This window comes from Xyrauchen texanus, chromosome 31, assembly GCF_025860055.1.
Source record: "Xyrauchen texanus isolate HMW12.3.18 chromosome 31, RBS_HiC_50CHRs, whole genome shotgun sequence".
Taxonomy (NCBI): Eukaryota; Metazoa; Chordata; class Actinopteri; order Cypriniformes; family Catostomidae; genus Xyrauchen; species Xyrauchen texanus.
Window position 1 is genome coordinate 5,825,051 of NC_068306.1, and position 20,055 is coordinate 5,845,105.

Consider the following 20,055-nt stretch of genomic DNA (forward strand, 5'->3'; position numbering starts at 1 on the left):
GCATATTAATATTGTTAAAATTAGTATTTTGATTAATGTTATTTATTGTTGCATATTATTATTATTATTATTATTATTATTATTATTATTGGGCTATTGAATTGTGTTTGTACTAATACACATGAAAATTGAAATGTTGTATTCTTCTTATTTTCTCAGGTTTATTACCTGGTTATTTGTTGGTGAGAAAAATAAACAAACAAAAGTGAACCAAGAAAAACCTGAGTAATATCCTTTTGTACACTGGGTTGCCCTTTCCGTGGGGAGAAGACGGAACATATTATTGATTTATTATCCTATTGTCGTATACAGCAGAGTGGATTAGGCAACAATTATTTCACATTTCTGGATTAAACCAATGCATATTTATATATTGGACCCAATACAAAATTGAAACACTATTTAGTCTATATATATATATATCCCAAATATATTTAACGTCTTTATTATTCTACCATGCTTGAATCAAACTTTTGACTAATTAAGATATATGTGTGCTAATAAAAGCCTGATTGGTTGTTCATTTAGAGATGCACTTTATGAGAGTTCATGTAAAGATGAGGTGTTTGTCTTCTGGGATGCCGTAGTTCAGTTTATTCTGCTCAAACAGCTGCGTCAGACCCTGAAACACAATGCATTATTTACAGCACTTCCTGCAGTTTTATGTGTGATATCTCTTTAATCACATGCAGCGGTTTCATTCACCTCCATATATGAAGAGTGAAGAGCATCAATGTCTTCTTTAGTGGGGCACGGAGTCTGAGTCACAGGAATGGGATGTCCGACTGCACACAGAGGACAAACAAGAGTTGCTGTTCGTTAAAACACCTTCAACATCGAGTGACGAGACATTTAGCATTCATTTCAGAGATTCTTGTGTGTACGTACCCACAGTGTGAATGGGTTTCCTGTATGGCAGCAGCCCAAAGCTGTACTGAAACACCCCTCTGGCGTGAAAGAGAGGCAAAGCCACGCCCATAATACTCTGGAGGCGTTCCTGAACACTGCGGAGGGTGGAGCCAGCAGGATTCTCCATCTGATCGAAGAGCTCGTTCTCCCCAAACGAGAACACAGGAACCAACCACGCACTACACGCGCACACACACACACACACACACACACAACAGGGCCGCTTACTTTCTGCTGTTCATGGTGTATATGTACTGAGTGCAGGTGTCACTTTGTTTTAAATAAATTAAAGCATGACTTCTTCCCTGAAGTAAAAACATTTAAATGAAGCACTTCTTTGGGGATTTTATGTGTTGTAGATCTTATTCACAAATAAATGTATCAATATTCACTTGTATCCATGAATACATTATGACAATGTGTGTTAGTGACAGATTGTTGCCAGAGAGTACCGTGTCCTGTGCAGCCACCGACTGAGGTGGAATGTAAAGCATATACAGCATTCAGACATTATCACACTAGTATTGTCCTATTGTAGCATTAGTCATGATGTCACATGGTGCTTACAGTCAAACCTGACCATGGTGTTACAAAGAGAGGACAAAAGGCTCTGTTCCATTCGTTTCCTATGGCCGGTCAATTTAGACCGTGAACAGTAAAGGTGTCGCTCCTTGCAGTGCTACTGAATCTACAGCGACACAGGATCAGAAATGATGTTTTGTAGTCTGAACTGAATGTGATGAGAGAATAACACAACATGTCTTTCTACTGCGCTGTCATCAGCATTCATTTCATTACATTTAGTTAAAGATACACATTCACCTTAGTGTTGTTGAAATACATGCTATATCACATATACAGATGTGTAGCATTGAGCACTTTCAGAAAGTAAAGTCTTATTAAACATGTTTTACGCTCACTAGTTGCTTTAATGTGTCCATCAGTGTTCATTCATCACAGGAGATTTATGACATCACACATCATTAGCATTTGGTGTTTCCGTACCCGTGTTTGAGGGCGAGTTTAACGAATCCTTTCCGCTGTCGTAGCTGTAGTGTTAGCGCTCCTGGGCGCGCATCCAGAGATTCCGGAGCTCCGCCCACCGCCAGCACGGCCACCTGACCTCCACCTGGACGACTCAGCAAGTAACTTGCACTAGCCTTCTCACTCGACACCAACCCTGTAGGTCAGGGGTCAAACATCGACAAAGAATGTGTGGTCACATGATTCCTTGGAGAGGCATCAAAAACATTCAAACACACACGCACTCACACACATACACACAAACACAAAATAACAACACACACACACACTCAAACAGAAACACACAGAGACACACACAAAACAAAAACAACACACATACACACAACAACAAAAAACACACAAAACAACAAACACACAAAACAACCAAACACACACACAATTTTTTTTTTCACATATGACAACACACACTCACACACACTATATAAAGTATACACTATATACATGATACAGTATACAATATATACTCTAAATGCACTATATACAATATACACTATATACATTATACAGTATACAATAAATACTCTATATGCACTATATACAGTGTATATATAGTAAATTCATTATATACACTATATACAATACATACACTATATACATTATACACTCTATATGCACTATATACAATGTATACACTATATACATTATACACTCTATATGCACTATATACAATGTATACAGTATATACACTATATAATTATACAGTATACAATATATACTCTATATACACTATATACAGTAAATCCATTTTATACACTACATTATATACTATATATATTAAATACAGTATATACACTTTATACAGCATATACACTACATACAGCATATAATCTATATACACTATATACAGTATACACTATATACATTGTATACACTTTATAAAGTATATACTCTATATAATATATACAGTATACAATACATACACTACATACAGCATATACTCTATATACACTCTATATACAGTAAATAAATTATATACGTTATATACACTATATACAGTATATGTTAAATACAGTATATACACTATACAGCATATACACTATATACATTATATACACTTGTGGCAGCGGGGGCGTGGTCAAGCGCCCGTCCGGGAGAGAAAAGCGGTAAGGGCGCTCACACCTGAGCTAAATGATAACTAACACCTGTGTCTAATTTCAGTAACGTGAGGAGAGCGGCATAAAAGGGCAGGAGCGACGGAGCATGAGAGGACCAAGGAAGACTGTCTTGTTATATGTTGAAAGAACTAAAAGAATTAAAACTTACCCCTTAAGTTGACGTGTGTGTCCGTCCTGTCTTTTACCGAACGTCACAGTGGTGCCAAAACCCGGGACTATTTATTTATTTTTTTCTTTTCTCTTCTCGTGTGATGGAACAAAGTCGCCCCGTAGAGTCCTCCCAGCTGGCGGAAATCCTCCAGTCCCTCGCTAATCTCCATCAGGGCCACCAACAATCCCTGCTTGAGCTCCGCCAGGATCAAGATCGGCGATTCTTCGAGCTCATGCGGGCTCAGGCAGAGGACCGACTCGCTATCCGGAGCCTCCTCAGCCAGGAGGTTGCGTCAGCCCCAGCCGCGACCCCGGACACCCGCGCTACACTGCCCCCGCCCATGTTACAGAAGATGGGGGTGGCAGATGATCCGGAGGCCTTCCTCGACTTGTTCGAGAGGACGGCCGACATCTGGGGCTGGCCGCCCGAACAGTGGGCAGCCCGCCTAATTCCTCTCCTGTCCGGGGAAGCACAGCTCGCGGCGCAACAACTGCCAGCGGCGAGCCTCCTGGCTTACTCTAACCTGAAACGGGCCATCCTGCAGCGGGTTGGTCGGAGCCCGGAAGAGAATCGCCAGCTCTTCCGGAGCATGAAGCTGGAGAAGTCCGACCGCCCGTTTGCGTTTGTTCAACGGCTCCGGGACGCCTGTCGGCGGTGGCTGCTCGCGGGGGACCGCGACGTCGAGGGAGTCATCGATCAGGTGGTGCTGGAGCAATTCACGCAGAGTCTGCCCAGGAGAACGGCGGAGTGGGTCCAGTGCCACCGCCCGGCGTCGCTGGAGGCAGCTGTTCAGCTCGCGGAGGACCATCTGGCGGCGATTCCGAGGGCAGATGAGCCCTCCCCTTCTCTCTCTCTCTCCCCTTCCCCTGTGTCTTTCCCTGCTTCTCCCCCCCCGTTCCCTCTCGCTCTGCTCTCTCCCCAGGACCCGTTCCTGCCCCCCGCAGGCGTGGAGGATACAGTCGACCAGCTTCCCGGCCGTGGGAGAACCCGCCCAACCCTTCCCCGTCTTTCAGTCGCTCTCCTCCTCAGGTGGTGGCGCCTGCCAGCACGGGTGCGGCCGTGGCGCCTGGGCCGGTCTGCTGGAGGTGCGGGGACCCGGACCACTTTCGGGATCAGTGTCCGCTGATGGAGGTGGGGACGGTGGTGCGGGTCTCCGATGTCCCGCAGGCTGCCCCCGGTCGGGCTGGAGCGTACCGGATCCCGGTAAGGATCCAGGGGGGTACATACCAAGCTTTGATGGATACCGGCTGTAATCAGACCACCATCCACCAACGCTTGGTTCAACCCGGGCTTTGGGCACAGCTAAACGGGTGAGGGTGAGGTGTGTGCATGGGGATATTCACAAGTATCCCATGGTGACTCTGGCAATTAAATTCGGGGAGAAAAGAATAGTGTGGAGGCAGCGGTTAGTTCCCGCCTCACCCATCCGCTAATCTTGGGTACTGATTGGCCAAATTTTAGAAATGTATTAGAGGGAGTCTGTGCGGATGGGTCCTGCATGAAAGTAAAGAGATGTGTGATGTGCGATGCTTTGGCGGGGAGGCGGAGCCGGGGCCGTCCTCGGCTGCTCCGGGTGACGAGGGAAGGGGCGAGGGGACACCCCTCCTCTCAGGGAGTTCCTTGAGGGGATTTTCCCTTGGAGCAGTCGCGGGATGAAACCCTTAAGCACGCCTTTGACCAAGTGAGAGTAATCGATGGTCAACAACTCCGGCCGGGTGTCGCCGTTTCATATCCGTATTTTTCAGTTATTAAAGATCGGTTGTATAGAGTGACGCAGGACGCTCAAACAAAGGAGGAGGTGACACAATTGTTGATTCCACGGAGCCGCCGGAAATGGTTTTCCAGGCGGCTCACTATAATCCTATGGCCGGTCACCTGGGGGAACGGAAAACACTTTTCCGTCTAATAGCCCGTTTCTATTGGCCGGGCATTGGCGGCGACGTCCGCAGGTGGTGTGCGGCGTGCCGCGAATGTCAGCTGGTAAACCCACCGGCCACCCCAAAAGCGCCTTTGCGCTCCCTTCCATTGATCGAGGTTCCTTCGAGAGAATTGGAATGGACCTCGTCGGGCCATTAGAACGGACGCCACGCGGACATCGCTTTGTGTTAGTCCTGGTGGATTACGCAACGCGGTATCCGGAAGCAGTGCCTCTGAGCAACATCTCAGCACGCAGTGTTGCCGGGCACTCTTCAAGATAATCTCCGGTGGGGGTTCCAAAGGAAATCCTCACCGACCAAGGCACTACTTTTATGTCACGAACACTTCGCGAACTTTACGAATTATTGGGCATTAAATCGATTCAGCACTAGCGTGTACCACCCTCAGACGGATGGACTGGTGGAACGATTTAATAAAACACTCAAAAATATGATTCAGTAAATTCGTGCACGCAAGACGCTAGGAATTGGGATAAGTGGCTGGACCCCTGTTGTTCGCGAGTACGAGAGGTTCCGCAAGCCTCCACAGGGTTTTCCCCATTTGAGCTACTGTACGGACGACGCCCACGCGGGTCCTCGACGTCATCCGTGAAACTTGGGAGGAGGGACCTTCTAGTGCCAAAAATGAAATTCAATACGTTCTTGATCTTCGAGCAAAACTCCACACGCTGGGGCAATTAACACAGGAGAATTTGCTCCAGGCTCAAGAACGCCAACGCCGGCTGTATGACAGGGGTGCTCAGCTACGGGAATTTGCACCGGAGATAAAGTGCTTGTATTACTCCCAACATCAAGCTCAAAATTACTCGCCAAGTGGCAAGGACCGTTTGAGGTCACACGACGAGTAGGGGACCTCGATTATGAAGTCAAACGTACCGATAGAGGGGCGCGCGTCAAATATATCACCTCAACCTCCTGAAATTGTGGAGGGAAGAGGCGGCCTCTGTGACGTTGGCAACGGTAGTTCCGGAGAAGGCGGAGCTCGGACCGGAGGTAAACAAAGCCTGCGATCCTAACACCCCGGTTCTGTGTGGAGACCACCTCTCACCACGCCAACTCGCAGAGGTTTCCGAACTGCAAAAGGAGTTTGCGGACGTGTTCTCTCCTCTACCGGGCCGTACAGACCTCATACAACACCACATCGAGACCGAACCGGGCGTAGTGGTATGTTGCCGCCCTTATCGCTTGCCCGAACATAAAAAAAAAATAGTTCGGGAAGAATTGGACGCGATGCTGGACATGGGAGTAATAGAAGAATCTCACAGCGATTGGTCCAGTCCGGTCGTCCTTGTTCCCAAGAGCGACGGGTCTGTCCGTTTCTGTGTGGATTATAGAAAAGTCAATGCGGTGTCTAAATTTGACGCGTACCCAATGCCCTGTGTTGATGAACTGCTCGATCGCTTAGGTTCTGCTCGGTTTTATTCGACCTTGGATCTAACGAAGGGTTATTGGCAGATCCCCTTGACACCAATATCCCGTGAAAAAACGGCCTTCACCACGCAGTTCGGATTACACCAATTCGTGATGCTTCCTTTCGGTTTGTTCGGGGCACCAGCCACGTTTCAGCGCCTCATGGATAGGATCCTCAGACCGCATACTGCTTACGCCGCTGCGTATCTAGATGATATCATCATTTATAGCAATGATTGGCAGCGGCACTTGCAACATCTGAGGGCCGTCCTGAGATCGCTGAGACGGGCGGGGCTCACGGCAAACCCGAAAAGTGCGCGGTTGGGCGTGTGGAGGTACGGTATCTGGGGTTCCACTTGGGTCATGGCCAGGTGCGACCCCAAATTGACAAGACCGCGGCGATTGCGACTTGCCCTAGACCCAAGACCAAAAAGGGGGTGAGGCAGTTCCTGGGGCTGGCTGGCTATTATAGACGGTTTGTTCCTAATTATTCAGATGTCACCAGCCCGCTGACTGACCTTACTAAAAGGGAGCTCCGGATCCGGTCCAGTGGTCGGAGCAGTGCCAACAGGCGTTTACAGACATTAAAGCTGCACTTTGTGGGGGCCGCTTTTGCATGCACCTGACTTCTCTCTCCCTTTTGTTTTGCAGACGGACGCTTCAGACAGAGGGCTGGGGGCCGTACTCTCGCAGGTGGTGGAGGGAGAGGAGCCCGGTGCTGTACATTAGCCGGAAGCTCTCCTTGAGGGAGACTAAGTACAGCACCGTGGAGAAGGAGTGTCTGGCCATCAAGTGGGCGGTTCTCACCCTCCGATACTATCTGCTGGGGCGGGCCTTCACCCTCTGCTCGGATCATGCCCCACTGCAGTGGCTCCACCGCATGAAAGACACTAACGCCCGGATCACCCGTTGGTATCTGGCCCTCCAGCCTTTTAAGTTCAAGGTGGTCCACAGACCGGGGGTGCAGATGGCTGCCGCTGACTTCCTCTCCAGGAATGGGGGGGGAGTGGTAGGCAGGCCGGATGACGCCCCGGCCTGAGTCGGGCGGTGGGGGTATGTGGCAGCGGGGGCATGGTCAAGCGCCCGTCCGGGAGAGAAAAGCGGTAAGGGCGCTCACACCTGAGCTAAATGATAACTAACACCTGTGTCTAATTTCAGTAACGTGAGGAGAGTGGCATAAAAGGGCAGGAGCGACGGAGCATGAGAGGACCAAGGAAGACTGTCTTGTTATATGTTGAAAGAACTAAAAGAATTAAAACTTACCCCTTAAGTTGAAGTGTGTGTCCGTCCTGTCTTTTACCGAACGTCACAACACTATATCAATGATATGCACTATATACATTATATACAGTATATATAATATATGTACTATATACAGTATATATGTTAAATAAAGTATATACACTATACAGTGTATGCACTATATACAGTATATACATTATATACACTATATAAATGATATGCACTAAATACAGTATATGCTTTATACACCGTATATACACTACATACAGAATATGCAATATATATAGTATATGCACTATATACAGTATATGTATATACATTATATACAATATATATAGTATATGCACTATATACAGTATATGTATATACATTATATACAATATATAAATTATATGCACTAAATACAGTATATGCACTATACACCGTATATACACTACATACATTATATACACTATATACAGTATATACAGTATATAAAATTTATGTACTATATACAGTATATATGTTAAATACAGTATATACACTATACAGTATATGCACTACATACATTATATACACTATATAAATGATATGCACTAAATACAGTATATGCTTTATACACCGTATATACACTACATACAGAATATGCACTATATATAGTATATGCACTATATACAGTATATACATTATATACACTATATCAATTATATACACTATATACAGTACATACATTATATACAGTATATTTAATATATGTACTATATACAGTATATATGTTAAATAAAGTATATACACTATACAGTGTATGCACTATATACAGTATATACATTATATACACTATATCGATTATATACACTATATACAGTATATACATTATATACAGTACATTTAATATATGTACTATATACAGTCCATCCATCCATCCATCTTCAACCGCTTATCCGAAGTCGGGTCGCGGGGGCAGCTGCTCCAGCAGGGGGCCCCAAACTTCCCTATCCCGAGCCACATTAACCAGCTCTGACTGGGCGACCCCGAGGCGTTCCCAGGCCAGTGTGGAGATGTAATCTCTCCACCTAGTCCTGGGTCTTCCCCGAGGCCTCCTCCCAGCTGGACGTGCCTGAAACACCTCCCTAGGGAGGCGGCCAGGGGGCATCCTTACCAGATGCCCAAACCACCTCAACTGACTCCTTTCAACGCAAAGGAGCAGCGGCTCTACTCCGAGCTCCTCACGGATGACTGAGCTCCTCACCCTATCTCTAAGGGAGAAGCCCGCCACCCTTCTGAGGAAGCCCATTTCGGCCGCTTGTACTCGCGACCTAGTTCTTTCGGTCATGACCCAACCTTCATGACCATAGGTGAGGGTAGGAACAAAAATTGACCGGTAGATCGAGAGCTTTGCCTTTCGGCTCAGCTCTCTTTTCGTGACAACGGTGCGATAGAGCGAGTGCAATACCGCCCCTGCTGCCCCGATTCTCCGGCCAACCTCCCGCTCCATTGTCCCCTCACTCGTGAACAAGACCCCGAGGTACTTGAACTCCTTCACTTGGGGCAAAACCTCATTCCCTACCTGGAGTACGCACTCCATCGGTTTCCTGAACATATATACAGTATATATGTTAAATAAAGTATATACACTATACATTATATACACCATATAAATTATATGTACTAAATACAGTACATACAGTATATGCACTATACACCGTATATACACTACATACAGAATATGCACTATATACATTATATACAGTATATAAAATATATGTACTATATACAGTATATACATTATACAGTACATGCACTATATACATTATATACACTATATAAATTATATGCAATAAATACAGTATATACAGTATATGCACTATACACCGTATATACACTACATACAGAATATGCACTATATACATTATATACACTATATAAATTATATGCACTAAATACAGTGTATACAGTATATTCACTATACACCGTATATACACTACATACAGAATATGCACTATATACATTATATACAGTATATAAAATATATGTACTATATACAGTATATACATTATACAGTACATGCACTATATACATTATATACACTATATAAATTATATGCACTAAATACAGTATATACAGTATATGCACTATACAATCGTATATACACTACATACAGAATATGCACTATATACATTATATACAGTATATAAAATATATGTACTATATACAGTATATACATTATACAGTACATGCACTATATACATTATATACACTATATAAATTATATGCACTAAATACAGTATATACAGTATATGCACTATACACCGTATATACACTACATACAGAATATGCACTATATACATTATATACACTATATACACTATATAAATTATATGCACTAAATACAGTATATGCACTACACACCGTATATTCACTACATACATAATATACACTATATACAGTATATGCACTATATATAGTATGTAATACATGTGTTATATGCACTATATACAGTATATATACATGTGTTATATGCACTATATACAGTATACATATACTGTATTATATATGTATGCATATACTGTATTATATGCACTAAATACAGTATATGCACTACACACCGTATATTCACTACATACATAATATACACTATACACAGTATATGCACTATATATAGTATGTAATACATGTGTTTTATGCACTATATACAGTATATATACATGTGTTATATGCACTATATACAGTATATATACATGTGTTATAAGCACTATATACAGTATATATACATGTGTTATATGCACTATATACAGTATATACACATGTGATATATGCACTATATACAGTATATACACATGTGTTATATGCACTATATACAGTATATATACATGTGTTATAAGCACTATATACAGTATACATACATGTGTTATATGCACTATATGCAGTATACATACATGTGTTATATGCATTATACAGTATATATACATGTGTTATATTCACTATATACAGTATATATACATGTGTTATATGCACTATATACAGTATATATATACATGTGTTATAAGCACTATATACAGTATATATACATGCGTTATATGCACTATATACAGTATATATACATGTGTTATATGCATTAGTTCTGTAAATGCTTTGTGGTGTTTCTCTTCACAGACGGTTTCATTGATTTACACAATCTGAACTGCTGAAAACTGTTTCTGTGCAAGTTCTCTTGATCTGTTGCCTAATTGACAAACAGAATACACAATGAAACTAAATACATGTGACTGAACAGAGACTGCACAACTCACACATACTGTGTGCTTCTGTATCTTTATATTCAGAGGCTTCTTGTCTGAACAGAAACATCAGGACATACTGCCATTTCATGCAGAGAAAAATACAAACATTCATTCGGAGCCTTCTCACCTTTATTGACAATGTCAATAAGTGTGTGTATGTGAGTGTGTGTGTACACACACACACACACACACACACACACACACACACACACACACACACACACACACACACACACACTTTCACAACATCCCATTACACAACAAGAATAAACAGAATGTGCAAACACACACATACATACACACACGTACACACACACACACACACACATACACACACACACATCCACATATAGATATATACTGTAGGTCGATGGATGTCCAAAATGATAAAATTGAGAAATCGTAAAAATATTTAGACAAAAAGTTTCATTGCTTTTTTATTATTAAAAATGATCAAAACTATGTTTTAAATTGACAGTTAAAGCTCCACAAAAAGAGCAAAATGAGCTTTTATTCAAAAATGGAAATGTATTGCATTAAGGGTCTTATATCTTTATGATCTGTAAACCCTTAGTGTGTGTTATAACACTCCATTCAGGTCTACTCCAGTAACATCACAATGCATATATTTACATTATACTTATGTTTAATATCTATTGATACATAAACAATGTTTTGTCAGTTATCTGCAAGAATCCAAAGACCCCAGAGGGAACACTTCCTGCTTCCTGACCACAACCTGAACAGCTCTGTTGTGTCGCTCACTATCTGTGTGTCATTTCTCCCAAATGTCAATAACACTTTTGTTTTTCATGCAAATCAAGTAATCGAGGAACACAGTTCTTTACTTGTCCATAGCCAGCATAAAGAATATAGCATGCAGTTGCTCCAGCACGTGCCACGCCCACTTAGCCCCCTCTATCCGGCTGAACAAAAGCTGTTTAGGCATGCGGTGGCCAGGCATGCGGGCTACATGACCCAGCCAATGCAACCTTGCCTGCTGGAGGAGCTCACCGATGGGACTTTGTCCACATCTTTCAAAGATTTGTGAGCTCCTCACACAACCCAGCCTGGTTAAACCCAGGATGGATCTTAGGCAGGCCAGCCTAAATGTTTCTATCCGGCGATGATGTTCCATTAGGGGGGTCCATGTTTCGCAAGCATAGAGAAGGGAGGGAACGACCGTGTTCGAGAACACCTGAAGCTTTGTGTGGAGTGACAAACCGGGTAGCTTCCACACAGCGTTACGCAACCGATGAAAAGATAATGCCGCTCGACTGATTTGGAGTGAGATCTCTGCTGTCAAACCGGAGTTGGTCATAAGCACACTTCCCAGGTATGGAAAACACTCCACTCTCTCCACAACTGCCCCATCACTAATTGGGAGCTGTGGGGGTGTAGTGTCCAATGGTACATAATACCCAGGCAGGTGCTTAGTTTTGGTGGAGCTGAAGGTACTGATGGTATCATAGGCCTTGACCAGGTCTTGCAGGAATTCCCTACACCTCTGCTGTAGCAGACGGACAGAGAATATGGTATCTGTGCAAGACCGCCCCTTCCTGAAACCACACTGGGACTCCGCAGGGACTCCTCTCCTCAGCGTGCCTAGGGAAGCGATATTGAATAATCCATGCCAGGACCTTTCCCGGCACACTGAGGAGCGAGATGCCCCTATTATTTTATTATGATGTCATGTTGGGCACACAGCATTTTGCCAGGGAGATCATCTCTGCCCGGTGCCTTTCCCAGTTTCAGGGTCTGGATCGCTTTCAGTACTTAATTTACATTTATGCATTTGGCAGACGCTTTTATACAAAGCAACTTACAGAGCACTTATTACAGGGACAATCCCCCCGGAGCAACCTGGAGTTAAGTGCCTTACTCAAGGACACAATGGTGGTGACTGTGGGGATCAAACCAGCGACCTTCTGATTACCAGTTATGTGCTTTAGACCACTACACCACCACCACTCCTCAACTACTTCCTCAACAGATGGCTCCTCAGCCAGCCACCCACAGGGAGCGACTTCTTCCTCCAATATTTGAGGCACAGCAGCCCCAGCAGGGTCATCCCCACTTTGTCCCATGTTGTTTCCTGACCTCACAGAAATGCTCAGAAAATCTGCAAACCTGTTCCTGGGGGTCGGAGATTGGATGGTAATATGATGGTAATAGGTGTGGCACTGCAGGTTACTTTTTATGTAATTAAAGAGCGATTTGTGATCATGGGCCATTGAGGCAGTATCCATCTCCCCAGCAACCCGTGACCACCACCTATCCTTGCAGCTCCTCACGGCTCTCCGAACCTCCGTGGGATGCTGTAGCCAATGAGAGTGGGCCTGTCGCTTTTTCTCAGCCAGCTTGAACACCTCCTCTGTCAGCCAGGGTCTCTGAGGAGGTCTGGAACATGTACCCAAAGCAGCCATTGCAGCTGTATGAGCCACAGTCCTAAACCTCGCCCATTTTCCCCTCAACATCTGTAGGATTGGGGGACGATGCCAAACCCAGTCTCAGGCGATGATGAAATTCTCACTTGCAACTTTCATCAGCTAGCTGAGACCATGCCACTAAGGGTTTGAATGGGGACCTGGGTGTACACCCACCATCGGAGTGGAAGAATGACAGGTGCATCTTACAGGTGACAAGTCGATGGTCAGTGGGCAGATCAGCTCCACGGTAGGTCGTGGTGTCAAGGACATGTGCCCGCAGCCGCTGTTCCGTCACTTTGTAGTCCAGCAGATGTTCTTGCTTGGACCCGGCATGCATCCATGATGTTGTGTGGATGCACTGATGCTGGAACAGTGTGTTGGTAACTACAAGACCATGGGCTGCACAAAAATCTAGCAGCCTCCTGCCGTTGTTATTCAGTTGATCTGACCCATGCCTTCCAATCACTCCTGACCAGGTGCGAGCATCATGACCAACTCGGGCATTGAAGTCACCCAACAAGATGACTCTATCCCGAGGGGCCACTTTAGCTAGCACCTGTGACAGGAGGTCATAGAAGGCATCTGACTCATCAAGTAACCAAGACCACCACTCCTCACCTCTGGTTGATGGGAAGGTGAGCCCAAAGTATCCTGGGGCTTACAGCTTCCCACACCCCCTTCATTCTTTTGATCAGAAGAAGAGCCTCTCCCTGTTGTTTGGCGTTCTAACGTTCCATGTGGCCATTCAAAGTGTTTTTTGTTGTTTCTGGAGGAGTTCAGTCTCCTTGCTCCACCAAATGGGGTTTGGCCAAGAGATATCATAGACGCCTGTCCCCCCAGGGCCTCCGGCACAAGCTCAATAAGTTCTTTACATTGTAGTTTAGTGGTAGTTAATTGAAAAGGTGGAGGGGGTTACCAGCACCCGTCCAGAGCCCCCATTTGGCCACTGTGGAATCGGAATTGGACCTCTCCCCAAAGCACCGGAGGTAGGGGGTTGTTTGCCGCACCCATAAAGACACACACACACACACACACACACACACACACACACACACACACACACACACTAACACACACACACACACACACACACACTCACATACACACAACACACACACACACACAACACACACACACACAACACACACAACACACACACACACCTCCGCACATGATGTAGTCTCTGAAGAACGGAATTTTGAACCAGAAGGGAAGCATCAGCAGGTACGGCGTCAGTCCAGGGAACATCTGGGAGAATCCCGACACTTCCGTACAGAAACTCCCAAATCCACCTGCCACCAGAACGCCATGCGGATGAAACCCGAACAGATAATTATGACGAGAATCCAAATCCACTGTTTTTATCAACTACACAGACAGATTAACACAAAAGAACATTTAAGGCAGAGTGTCAGTTCATTTACTTTCAGTGTATGGAAGAAAGATGCAACATATCGCCTGAAATCTCTTTTAGTGTCCCGCAGAAAAAAACAATCATACGGGTTTGGAACAACATGAGGGTGAGGAAATGAAGGCAGAGTTTAAATTTTTGCCGTCTTTTCTGAATGATTCACTGAACAAATAATCAAACTCACTGTGATGGGAAAATAATCGTTGAAATACGTCCAGACTCGCCAACTCTTGACCCACGCTGACCTCCGACCTCCGCATGAGGGCGTGTCCCAGTCCAGGTACAGCCAACCAGCATAAAGCACTCCCAGAATCCACCAATCACTGACACACAAGAGCACAAATGCCGCCAGACTGACCTGAGCTGAAGACAGACACAGAGAGAGACAGACAGGTGTGTTTATGATTTATGAACTCTGAGCGACTGAACGCTAGACCGCTGCATGTTTATCTGTGTGTGTGTGTCTGTGTGTGTGTGTGAGAGTGTGTGTGTGTGTGTGTGTGTGTGTGTGTGTGTGAGTGTATGTGTGTGTCACTTGCTCTACTCGCTGGCTCGCACACACGCGCGCGCACACACGCGCGCGCGCGCACACACGCTCACTCATTCATTCATTCATTCACTCACACACATTCACACACTACACACACACACTTGCTCGCTCACTCACTAATTCACACACACACACACACACACACACACACACACACACACACACACACACACACACACACACACACACACACACACACACACACTCACCCAGAGCCAGAAAGCTGAAGACCCACTGGACAACTGCAACTGTCTGCAGACGCCTGCGCAGAGGAACATACAGAGGAGCAAACTCGATCTTCATCTCGGAGGAAGAGTCACGAACACACAGTTTCACGCACACACACACACACACACACATCTACAGAGGAACGCTCTCGTCACAGACGTCACGAGCGAGTCCAAAACATCCGCTCTCAAAGTGTGTTAAGTCGCTTTTCATAGATCAGAAACTACTTTTCCATTATTAATGTTCACATGTCATTATCGATCAGTGGGTATCCTGTGAATCTGTGAGAGTTTGATTTAGAAGTCCGTGTCTCTCCCCACGAGCGCACAACCCCCTCAATAAACAGTGACGTCACAGACCCGGCCTCCAGCCCGCAGCCAGTCAGATCGCTTCGATACTCTTTGGCTGGAGTGGCCTCGGCGCGTCGATGTCGTGTACGGCAGGGGGCGCGCGCGCTCAGATCTTAAAGGGACAGTTCACCCAAAAATGAAAATTCTGTCATCATTTACTCACCTTCATGTCATCAAGGATGTGTATGACTTTCTTTCTACTGCAGAACACAAACAACAATTTTTAGAAGAATATTTCAGCTCTGTAGGTCCATACAATGCAAGTGAATGGTGACCAGAACTTTGAAGCTCCAAAAAAACATAAAGGCAGCATAAAAGCAATCCATAGAACTCCAGTGGTTTAATCCATGTCTTCAGAAGTGATACAGTCACTTTTGGTGTGAAAAATATCAATAGTAAAGTACTTGTAACTATAAAGCATAACTTCCAATCCACGAGGCACTTCCATATGTCATGTGATACATTATTTAATATGTTAATTATGAAAGTTTAAAATGTGAAATGCTCTAGTAAAATATTCAGTTCTGATGAACATTTTGTATTGATTCATACAGTTAACAAAGAAAAGCAAAACATATACACAGAATCAATATTTAACCCCCACTATTATCCCTCCCAATGCCCAACTCCCAGTGCCACCCTACCCTCAACAAACATCCCTGTGGTCACACATGAGTATACACACAAACACAAACATTATAATAATCACACATTTAATAAGAAAAGGGGACTTATTAATACATAATTAAGGGTTCAGCCAAATGCTTGAGACAGCATTTAAAGAAATGTCCAAATTAAACACTCCGGACACTTTTGTCCATACCGAGTGTAAATGATCACATGACACTGATCACATGATACTGATGAAATGCCTGATGTTATCAGAAGAGCTGCGGCCCCAAATAAACCCACCTGATCTATATGTAGAAGAGATGTCATAACTTTACTCAATCGGTTAGCCAGAATTGTACAATATTTTTACACCTAGCTGGATCAGTGAAATTGGTCTGTAATTCTTACACTCGCTTGGATCTTTGTCCTTTTTAAGAATCAGACTGATCCGGGCTTGTGTCATGGTTGGGAGAAGCTTTCCATTCTTTAATGATTCTGTATAAACTTCTAATAAAAGTGGAGCCAGTTCTGTAGCATAAGATCTAAAAAAAATCAGCATAAAACCCATCTGGCCCCGGAGCCTTGTCTGTAGAAAAGGCCTTAATTACCTCACCAAACTCCTCCAAGTTAATCTCAGAATCAAGACAATGTTTTTGCTCAATTGACAGTTTCGGGAGTTCTGACGGTTCCACAAATTTTCTAATATCTTAGACAGGTCAAGATATAATTCTTTAAAAGCATTATTTATATCAATGGCTGAGGTAAATATTTTTGAGGGAATGGTAGATAAAGACTCTCTCTGCTTTATATATCTCGCCAAAAGTTTCCCTGCTTTGTCCCGACTCAAAGTCTGACTGTCTTGCCCTGAATAGCCAAAACTTCCATAACAAAATAATATTATATCTGTATTTCAATCGGGTCAATTCTCTGAGGCCATCAGACGACATTCGGCACTTCAGCTTCACTTTTAATATTCCCTTCCAACTCCATGAGTTCTTGTGCTTTGGATTTATTGATGAATGAGGCGTACTGTATGATCCGCCCCCTAAGAACCGCCTTAAGTGCCTCCCAAGCCACGCCCACAGAGGATACTGAGAACCAGTTGATCTCCATATAAACATAGATTTCAGCCTTTAACATTTGTTGGAATTCAGGATTTTGCAAAAGGGAAACATTAAAGCGCCAACTACATGATTTCTTTTTCTCCATATGTGGCAACACCTCTAAACTCTCCAGGGCGGGATCTGAGACTGTTTCCAATTGAGCAATCAACAACAGATGAAATGATGGAATTAGATATAAAATCTATTCTAGTATAAATCTTATGGACTGATGAAAAGAATGTATAGTCTCTACTCGATGGGTTTAAAAGATTTTTACCCATCCTGTGAAGCGTCAGTGTTGCTCTAGAGGACTTACACACTTTTGCTTCACAATGATCAAGGACTGAGTCCATCAATAGATTAAAGTCTCCTCCCAATATTATATCATGAGGGGTTCCAGCGGCTTGCAACATCCCTTCAAGATCTATAAAACAGCCCTGATCATCAACGTTAGATGTGTAAATATTAGCCAAAATCAACCTTTGCCCCTGAATTTCTGCTAAAACAACAATGACTTTTCCTATTTTATCTTTAATCTGTTTGAGACATTTGAATTGCAGATGTTTATTTCTCAATGTATGGTCCTCCATCTTCTCCCAGAGGTGCTCCAAATCCACCTTTGTCACTAGTGGATTAGCAGATAATTCCCTCTCCGAAGACTCCAGATAATCGATCCGTTTCTCAACATCTGCCACTCTTGTAACCACCTCATTTCATCTCCATGGCAGTGATCGATCGACGTATTACAGCGAGATCCTCCAAGTCAGCAACAACCTTCCTCAGCATTGCAGACACGTTCATCAATTGTCACCGAATTTCCTTCACCTCACCAGCCAAACTCCCGGGCTTGTGGCCTGCTGCTCAGGGGCTTCAACTTAAACATGTAAGTGTCTGTTAATGTCTCCAGAGCCCGAGGATTTTGAAGTCTTTGAAATATTGTCCTCCTAGAACAGTTCTGGAACAGGGTGTGTCGAATCTCACCGGTTTATGACAACAATAGTGTTAAAACTAGCAAAGATCTCACACCTGGCGTCACGTGACTCCTAGCAAAATATCCTTTTAAATGTACTCTCTCACTTTAATTAATATATTTTCAATAATTATGTACATTTTACTTAATTTTCCGCCATTTAAATGTACCCTCTTTATTTGTTAATGTACAGGCCTCTGTCCAGAAGAAGACATCTGGAATGGTTCTTCTTCCCCAGAGATTATGAAGACATCTGTAACACAGTTACGTGAAGGAGGACACAGGGAACAGGGTTGTGAACCAAAGGTAGGCTTTTTATTGCCGTTTTCTCTTTTGTTTGCAATATGAATCACCACAATTTACAGCACACTGGGTTGCGTGTTGGGTTCTCTCCCTTACTGGGGCTCTCAGTCTGCTTTTATGCCGCTCTCCTCGTGCTCACTGGAATTAGAGACAGGTGTTAGGCATAATTTAGCTCAGGTGTAAGCGCCCTTACCGCTTTCCTCTCCCGGACGGGCGCTTGACCACGCCCCCGCTGCCACAACATCCTTTTAGCTCTCTATCATAATTAAAAGTCCCAGGTAAGTGTCACACTGGATCGTGCAGAGAGCAGTGACCGTTCAAAGATGTCCAGAGAGCATGACGCACACCTGCAGCAAGAACACAAGGTTATCTTTGTCTTTTTATTCTCATGATTTATTTAGTAGCTTATTGTTCATTTATTATGGCAATTGCCCCATCATGTTTCATGTCAAGCACGTTAAACATTAAACAGAGCGCTCGCGGCATCATCGAGATACAACTGATTAACATGAATCAATAAACAGCTTCAGCATCACCTGTGTGTGACAGACAGACGGGCGGGTGCAGCGGCGCTGGACCAGTAGGGGGCGGAGCCTGATGAGAGGAGAGATGCTATTGGCTGCAGACCTGCTGATGGAGTGTGTTTGTGTGTGCGTGTTTATGTTGGGTGGGGGAGAGAGGAGGATTTTGAAGCTTCTGTTCTGCAGAGGGGGTGGGGGGGGTGTTATCGGGTGCGCGTGCGCTCAGCGCGTTTTACCGCAGTATCTCTGGATTAGTGCGCGCGCTGCAGCATTCCACTCGGTTCGCAAACGGGAAACGCGAGAAAAACCGACTAGCCGAGCCGCAAAAAAAAAAAAAAAAGCCATCCGTTCACATCCATCCACCAGTGCTGTGCGAGCGTGTTTATTGAAACCGGTGTCCCGTTATTCCGTTCTGAAGCAGCGCGCACCAGCGAATCCACCGGAGAGCCATGGCCAAAGAGGACGAGAAGAAGGAATCATCGGGCGAATGGAAGGAATTCTTCTGGAACC

At 44.3% G+C, this 20,055-nt stretch overlaps 2 protein-coding genes across 2 annotated transcripts in view; one reads left to right on the forward strand and one right to left on the reverse strand.

Annotated features, from left to right (window-relative positions):
- Positions 1-183: 183 nt before the first annotated feature.
- Positions 184-16,001, reverse strand: LOC127625241 (2-acylglycerol O-acyltransferase 2-A-like). Its single transcript, XM_052100401.1, has 7 exons — positions 15,668-16,001; positions 15,093-15,271; positions 14,661-14,865; positions 1,915-2,089; positions 889-1,088; positions 706-785; positions 184-622 (listed from the first exon to the last, which is right to left on the reverse strand). Exons 1-7 carry the CDS (start codon positions 15,816-15,818, stop codon positions 548-550), a joined length of 1,065 nt encoding a protein of 354 aa, XP_051956361.1. The 5' UTR covers positions 15,819-16,001; the 3' UTR covers positions 184-547.
- A 3,769-nt stretch (positions 16,002-19,770) lies between these two features.
- Positions 19,771-20,055, forward strand: part of LOC127625526 (sodium/potassium-transporting ATPase subunit beta-2-like) — a 15,466-nt gene continuing 15,181 nt past the window's right edge. Inside the window, exon 1 of the mRNA XM_052100843.1 lies at positions 19,771-20,055. This exon is cut by the window's right edge and continues 42 nt beyond it. Within this exon, the coding sequence (XP_051956803.1) occupies positions 19,995-20,055 (61 nt within the window). The 5' untranslated portion in view covers positions 19,771-19,994.